The 8,407-nt window shown below is 44.9% G+C and overlaps 1 protein-coding gene across 1 annotated transcript in view; it reads left to right on the top strand.

The window, feature by feature from the left end:
- The first annotated feature begins 2,254 nt into the window (after positions 1-2,254).
- The window catches only part of UXS1 (UDP-glucuronate decarboxylase 1), a 41,758-nt gene continuing 35,605 nt past the window's right edge, over positions 2,255-8,407 (top strand). The window contains exon 1 of the mRNA XM_077343602.1: positions 2,255-2,548. Coding sequence (XP_077199717.1) covers positions 2,449-2,548 — 100 coding nt within the window. The 5' untranslated portion in view covers positions 2,255-2,448. The remainder of the gene's footprint in view (positions 2,549-8,407) is intronic.

Below are 8,407 nucleotides of genomic sequence, written 5' to 3'. Positions count from 1 at the left end.
CAAAAGACTTTTACTAAATGTTTAATAAACAAGGACCAATTTCATTTGCTTCTGCTTGTCCCTGTTCTGATGAACCAAACAGGAAGTTCTCCAGGGTGGACCATAATTTTCTGTATACTTTGGGGGTTTGCTGGACGTGATGTCATACTCCAGCTAAGGTAGTCAGAAATACTGTGTTTATATTGTTAATATTTGGCTGTAGATTTGCTGGGGGGCTTCCCAGTCTGCTGCAGCTGTCAATACACAGTAGCGGCAATGATTCTTCCACACAACAAGTTTCCCTAGAGTCTCTCCACAACAGCCACCCCCCCTCCCATGGGCCACCTGGACGCTTTCAGTTTCGTTTTTAATTGGCAATTGTCCCGTTTCTGAATTCCCATAAATCTCTAGCCTCCTTTGATGTGGAGACATGCCTTTATATCTCTACAACAAAAGGTGCAAAAACGTATTTTAAAAAAGGAAACCTTGGAATTCAGAGAACCTGTTCCACGTAATGCTATAGTGTTATAATTGGTGTAACAATATTCAATTGCCTATTAAAAATAAAAAGGGCCCTTAGTGACAAGCCACCATGGGGTTAGGGAAAATGACTGCCACGTGGGGAGAAAAGCCTTTCTTACTCTCATGAGTAAGAAAGCCATCAGCTTTACAGAAAAGCAGGTTTCAGAAAGATGGGATTGATACCAGGGAAAATCTGGGCGCTACATGAAGGCACCGTGATGCTTTTATGAAGTAAGAGGGTGGAAGGAAATATTCCCCAATAGCATGAAACCCAGGGCCAAAAACTTTGTGGAAATCGTCTGTTGCAGGAACAAAGAAAGACATCCATATGTTTAATTGATGGATCCTGGTTTGTGCAGTTTTAAACTGATAATAATCTTTGTCTTTAGGCCAGTAAAAGTAATTGTGCTCAACCATACTTAGTCTACAATTTTAAAAAGATTAACAATGCAACAAAGCTACCCTCTGGCAAGTATTTAATTATGCTATTAGTAGACACTGTAACTGCTGGGTTAAGGAGGGAATCCAGGAAACTATTATTTAAATGGTTATGCTTGGTCAGACTGAAGGAAGCAGAAGAAGAGGTAGACAAAGAACAAGATGGATGGATAGATTCATACAAAAACTTAAAGAAATGACTGCAGGCAGAGTTGGATGGCAGCTTCGTTTTCAGTTATTTCATCAGTGACAAGTCCTTATATATATTAATAGTATAATAGTATATTATATATTATATTAATAGTATTAATAGTATAATACTGGCCACAGGCTCACATAGGTATGGGGATCGAAACCCTGTAAAAATTCCAATCAGTAGTATTTATCCCTTTCTCCTCAGCGGAGACCCAAACGGCCTTTCCCCCCACTTATTATATCTTAACAAATCCCATGAAGTAGGTCACGCTGAAAGCAGAACAGAATACAATCAACAATACAATAAAACGGACGACAAACTTAGAACACAGCTTAATGAAGAAAGAACAACATTCAATACGCTGTTTAAACAAAAAATAGGGGGGAAAGCAGGATTACCCACAGTGCAATTTTATTTTTTTCATAAGGGTGTGTGTGTGTGGGGGGGGGGAGGATCTCAAAATCCACCAACCAATGGAACATATACAGCGTAGTTAAATCCCCGCCAAGACATGAAAGCCCTGTATAAAACTGTCTTCCTGAACAAGTTCATTTTCACTTCACCCTGCACCAACCGCATTTTGCGGCATCCCCGCCTTCGAGGAAGCTGGCTCTAGTGCAGTGGTAGTCAACCTGTGGTCCTCCAGATGTCCATGGACTACAATTCCATGGACATCTGGAGGACCACAGATTGACTACCCCTGCTCTAGTGTACTTCTACCCTGCAGCTCAGCTGTAAGATTTGGAAGTGTCACTTGCATGGAAGCACTGCGTTCATCCCTCCTTCCCAACAAAACAAAATCAGAGTCCAGTGGCACCTTTACGACCAACAAAGATGTATTCAAGGCGTGAGCTTTCGAGTGCAAGCGAGCTCACGCCTTGAATAAATCTTTGTTGGTCTCAAAGCTGCCGCTGGACTCTGATTTTGTTCTCTTGTGCCGCTGCAGGCCAACGCGGCTGAACCACTTGAATCCCTCCTTGCCAAGGCGGCTACCCGAAGGCGTTCACTCCCCCTGCAAAGCAGCCAGCCTCCCTTTCCCGCGCACGCGCAGTCGTCCGGAGTGACCTCATCCACTCCCCCCCCCCCCCCGGCGCGTCGTCTTCTCCTTCCGCCGCTCGGATCTCCTTCCATGTCGACTGCGGCGGCTGAACCCGGGAGCGGCGCGTGCGCGGGGGAGGTTGCGGCGGGGAAGTGGCTCGGCGGCGGCTGCTGCCGCTGGTGGCGCGGAGGGCTGAGGCGGCGCGGCGTGGCTGGGGTCCCCGGGTTGCAGATGCTTCGCGGCGCCCGGTTGCTCCTTGTGTTCCCCGCCGGGGATGTTGAGTAAGGGCACGCTGCAGCGCCTGCTGTCTGCCGTCAACAGGAGGAGGAGGATGAAGCTGCTCATGGGGCTCGCCCTGGTCGCCTATGTCGCCTGTAAGTGGAAGCAGGGAGGGTGGGTGTGGGGTAAGGGGGGGGCTCTCATTCATTCGGCCCAGTCATGCCAGCGGGAGTTGGGGGGAGCCCCTTTCCGTTTCCCAAGGGGGAGGTCGTTGCGTGCTGCCTTCTTGCTGCTGCTGGCGTGGATGAGTGCCTGCGTGTTTTGCAAGGGTAGCATCAGAGGTGTTGCGGTGCACCAAGACAACGGTGGCACCGAAACGAGTTGGGAGAGCGGGAACGTGTGAAAGAGATAGTAATTCTGGGAGTCGGTAGACTATTTCGACCCGTGTCTGATGCGGTTTCCAGGTCCCGCCCCGCTAAAGTTATATTTTGGGGAACGGGCTGCAGGGGGAGGAGGAAGGGAAAGCCGTATGCTGATTCCTGGTTGTCTTTCCTGCCAAAACTTTGGGAAATTTAAAAACAAAACACTCAAGCCTTTGAAGTTGTCATCGGATTAGGCCTGGGCTGTTTACTTGAAAGCTGACAGCCACCGATTTTGAGACTTGGTACTGTTTGTGCATGTCTTGACAGAGAACTTCTCCGACACCTTTGTGAGTTGTAATATTACGGGTTTACGATTTTCGTGTATATTTAAGAATGGTTATATATTTTGAAAGATTTTCTATTAGATGGGAATCCAGCTGCCAGGCTAAGGGCAATTTCACACGGTGGGTTTGTTTGATCCTATGTTTTGATTTTTTTTCCCCCACTGGTTGTGGCAAGTGGGTGTCTGCATTGTTTACTCCACATGCAGAGCTTGGCATTTAGTAGCTGCTGGAAAACATCCTTTTCTGGATGCTGCGAATGCATGTTGGAAGCTGAATCACGCACATGGGATAGCTAAGGCTGGCTCACAGCATAGCTGGGTTGCCAATCTGTCAAATGCCTTTCGTTTTGTCAGCCCTTGCAAACAGCGTAACAGCATATTGTTCTGTGCCTGAAATGGATGGCTAAGATAACCTGTTTGTAATGCATACAGTGTAGTATGTGTGGGAGAAACATCTATCTTTGCTTGACCTTTAATAGGATCCTTATCTCTAGGTCAGATTCTCTGGCTTTTTTTCTCTTCCTTGGTAATGAGTAGCAAAGGGACAGTTTTCATGTTCTGCAAACTGGGCGATATCCTGACATAATCGACAGCTGTTCTTCAAGTGCCTTTGTGGACTAGGCAGCACAAGGCCTGTAATATTAGGGCTGAAATGACAAGGAAATTGTCCTCTAAGGAGATCTTGGCGTTGACAATCATGTGTCTATAGTGTATAGCCTCACTGCTGTGTACGGGCACTTCAGTAACTTCTGTAGGGCTGCCATAAAGCTACAACTTCCTTTTGTAATTGGATGGCAGCCTTCAGAGCTAAGGTCAGGGGTATTGACAGAGTCTAATGAGGTTGTTGTTATTAATTAATTAATTAGATTTATACCCTGCCACTCCCAAGCATCTTGTGGCAGTTCACAATATCAAAACAAAACACCCCAGTAAAACCCCGTTAAAACCCAATACATACAACATCCAGGCAGCGATAAACGTTCCCCATCCCCCCCCCCATCCTGAGATGTTCATGCCTTGGGACAATGGAGGGGGGAACCAGATGTTCAGTCAGTCTGGCGAAGGGCCCTAGGTTCAACCAAAATCCTGTCAGTTTGTGTGTGTGGATGAAGCTATGCTCAATGTTTTAAGAGCTGATATTACATGGACATTTTGGAAAACTACAGGCAAATGTAGGATATGGGACATGTTTTCTTTTACATTTTATTTCTTCTGATGCTTATGTCTCACTTTTCCTGGAATGATTTCTCATATTCAAGCTAATTCTGGCTATGCATTTGTATGAATTAAATGGCTCGGAGAAGGGAGAGCATATGGTCATGTACTGCTGCATGTGTAGATGGTAAGGGGCAGCAGGGCCTATGATAGCAGTCAAAATAAATGACTGCTATCATTCTTTGCTCTTCTTGTAATCTGTACTGATTTTTAGTCTTATAGAATGGTGGCTCTTGCAGGTAATGTGAATGGTTAACTGGAAGTAAACTTTTGTTCTAAACATACCCAGAGATCTGGGGCAGGGGGGGGAGTAGGACACAGTGCATGAACTACAGGAAAACTGTGTGTCCCATTATGAGTATTCAAGTACACATGCTGCATTCTGCAACAATGCCTTGAGGGCATGTTAATGGACTGGATGCTGCTTTCTTGCTTTGAGGTTCTTCTTGTGCTGGCAATGCAAAAGACTGAGGGGGAGGAAGCTTGATTGTGTTAAGATCATGGATTTAGTTTTGGGATATTCTATGGCAGGTGAGTGAAGTATATCACATCAGGTAGACTAAGCAAATGCTGGCAGGGACTCATGGGAATTGTAGTCCATGGACACCTGGAGGGCCACAATTTGACTACCCCTGGACTAAAGAGTTTGTATCATGTTTCTCAAGCTCTTTTATTTTTTGTATTTTTAATTTTATTTAAAATATATATAGTCATATTAACAAGAGTAAACAAACTAACAACTATAATAGAAAAGCAAAAAGTTAGGAGTATTGTTGTGATATACAAATGAATAGGATAGGAAGTTCATGTTTCTCAAACTCTTAACTGTGTTGGGATTGTGTAGAAACAGCAGGATGTTTGTGCTTAAGATCTGCCATTTTATTGTATCCTAATCCATTGTGTGTTGTTGTCCTGTCTGTAGTTTCTATAGGGTAATTCTGGAAAGTAATGTGTGTATCCTGTGACTTCTTGGTTGCTTGATAAATCCAGTGGGGTTTGTTATTTGGGGGTATTATCCACCCTCTGGGGGGGTCAGTATTTTCTGTTTAGGAGTGTGGACTTCTAATCTGGTGAGCTGGGTTTGATTCCACACTCCCCCACATGCAGCCTGCTCGGTGACCTTGGCTTGCCACAGTGTTGATAAAGGTGTTCTGACCAAGCAGTAATATCAGGGCTCTCTCAGCCTCACCCACCTCATGGGGTGTCTTGTGGGGAGGGGAAAGGGAAGGTGAATGTAAATTGCTTTGAGACTCCTTTGGGTAGAGAAAAGTGGCATATAAGAACTTCTTCCTCTTCCTCCTCCCAGTTATATTCCCCATTTCCTGCAGTAATTTTGTCTTTTCTGTCTCCTTATTGCTTTAAAGAAAGTCTGCATAGAGGTTAGTGGCAGTTCATTGTAAACTTCTACTCTGTTTATCTGTATTAGCTTGAATACTGACAAGGTCATGGCTGTGGGCTAAATATCCACCCTTCCTTCTGGCATGCAGTAGTTCCTGAGTTTTCTTATCAGAGATAAGGTTCCCCTGTGTTCCATTGTGTTCCAGAAAAACTTCTGCCTAACTATACTTTTGGTAATGTTAAAGCTTTTTGAAGGCTTGGGGTGGCTCCTACTCTACTTTTCCTTCAATGATACAGATGGGCTATGAGAAAAAATCTTTGGGCACAAAAACTTGCTGCAGACAATTAACAATAGTATGCATGTTGTGGGAATAAAATGGGATAGCCCTACCAAACCTTTAAAAGGACCTGGCTAGCTCTGAAGCCCTTTGGAACTGGTACAGTGTGAGAAATCGCCAGACGTTCCTAAATCAACAGACTTCATCAACTGACATACAGTTATAAAGAGAGTGGAGGTGGAGCGTTCTAATGCTTGGTGCTAGTTGTGTCTCAAATGTCTAATGCAGGCTTTCTCAACCAAGGTTTTCTGAAATCCTGGGGTTACTTGCGGGCATTGGAAGGGTTTCCTAAATGGGTGAGAGTTGAGAAAGGCTAGTCTTATAAAAGTGACTAGCAGCACAATCTTATGTGAGTTATTCCAGTCTAAGCCCTTTGATTTTGTTGGGTTTACAGTGGAGTAGCTCTGTTTAGGTTAGGCAGCAACATGCTCTGAAGCTCTGACGATGAGGCTGGGAGTTCGATCCCAGCAGCCGGCTCAAGGTTGACTCAGCCTTCCATCCTCCCGAGGTCGGTAAAATGAGTACCCAGCTTGCTGGGGGGTAAAACGGTAATGACTGGGGAAGGCATTGAGTCTGCCATTAAAACGCTGGAGGGCGTCACCCCAAGGGTCAGACATGACCCGGTGCTTGCACAGGGGATACCTTTACCTTTTTATTGCACTCTCCTTACCCCCTCTGAACTAATGCCTAGCCAATCAAGTACTGCCTATGAGTTGCAACCCTTTATGGAAGCAGATTGAATCAGTAAGTAGTCTGACCTGGGTGGCTTTTAAAGGAGGAGGCTGTGGTAAGCTCTCTTCTGTTATTGCTGCTTGTGCTGGTCAGGATGTTCATGGGATTCATGTGTGTGCCATTTCTCTAAAGGGATCTTTGAATGGCAACTCACCTCAAGTTGCATAAGCAGCGGAAGAGTTGGTTTTTTATACCCCTCTTTTTGATGTGGAACACATCTACCGGTGCACTCCTTAAAATTGAAATAATAATGGACATCATGTCCGTTGTCCTGCCTTAGGAGCACGCCAGTAGATGGCAGCTACAGCAGTTGAGCTGTGAGGCTCAGAGCTGGGCCTTGGAGCTCTGCTGCGGTGGCTCCCATCTTCCCAGGCTGGTCCCGCCCTCCAGAGAGCAGAGCCAGCCTGAGAAGAGGGGAGACTCTGTGGCCAGCGCTAGCTGAGCTCCGTGGCTCAAAGCTGGGCCTTGGAGCTCAGCTGTGCTGCCAGGGGAGGGCCACAGAATTCCTGCTGTAACAGGTAGGGAAAGGGGGAAGCTCTGTTTTGGAAGGTTTTTTTAAAACCCTTTTTAAATTCCTGTTTTTCTCCCGGTAGGTTAAGTATGGTTCTGCCATGTCTTTTTAACATTATTTTCTTGGTATATAACCTTTCTGAATATCTTCCACTTCTAAAACATAATCTCCTTGGTGATTACTGCCCTCATCGCCCACACTACTCTTAAGTCAAATAATGCTGAAGTGAAAAAGCTTTTAGCAGCCTGATCGATCCACTTCTGCAGGTATATGTGCAGATAATATTGGCCTCATACTCTCCTGTGAAATGACGTATTTAGTGGCTACATGACCTTGTCTGTGTTCTTTCTGAAAGCATTTCCATTAATGGAAGAGTCCTCTTAGCTATATATGGTGAAATGTTAACTCTGATTTTTTCTAAATCCTTTTTTTTTTGATAAACTGAAAACCTAACTGAAATTATTACATAACATATTCACATAACACTGCCTAGGAGCTTTGCAGCATAAGTTCAGAGAAGAAATTCAAAGGCCACAGTAAAAAATTCTCTTAGCTATTATTTTCCAGAATCATTGACCCGTAGAGCAGTGCCCTACATATTCAGAAAGAAGAAATTATCCTAGTTATTGTACCAGGAATTGCTAGAATTCCCGCTATAGGTAAAGGAATCCCCTGTGCAAGCACTGGATCATGTCTGACCCTTGGGGTGACGCCCTCCAGCGTTTTCATGGCAGACTCAATACAGGGTGGCCTTGCCATTGTCTTCCCCAGTCATTACCGTTTTATCCCCCAGCAAGCTGGGTACTCATTTTACCAACCTCGGAAGGATGAAAGGCTGGGTCAACCTTGAGTCAGCTGCTGCGATTGAACTCCCAGCCTCATGGTCAGAGCTTCAGACAGCATGTCGGCTACCTTACCACCCTGCGCCACAAGAGGCTTCAAATCCACGCAATTCTAAGCAGTGAAAGATGCCACTGAACAGCTATTCTGGCTGCAGCTCTAAGCAACAACTATAGCCCAAGAATATATTCCTTAATTTTAATATATATATATTTTATTTTAAAACTTGTGGGCAAATTATTTTTTAAGTTACAACAAGAATGTGATTGTTCTAATATACAGTTACTCAGACTTTACTTGCAGAAATTCAGCAGTAGTTGCAGCTCAGGGGGTTT

The sequence above is a fragment of the Paroedura picta genome, chromosome 6 (assembly GCF_049243985.1).
Source record: "Paroedura picta isolate Pp20150507F chromosome 6, Ppicta_v3.0, whole genome shotgun sequence".
Classification (NCBI taxonomy): Eukaryota; Metazoa; Chordata; class Lepidosauria; order Squamata; family Gekkonidae; genus Paroedura; species Paroedura picta.
Note: the sequence above shows the minus strand (reverse complement) of the source record. Positions and strands in the feature narration are given on the sequence as shown.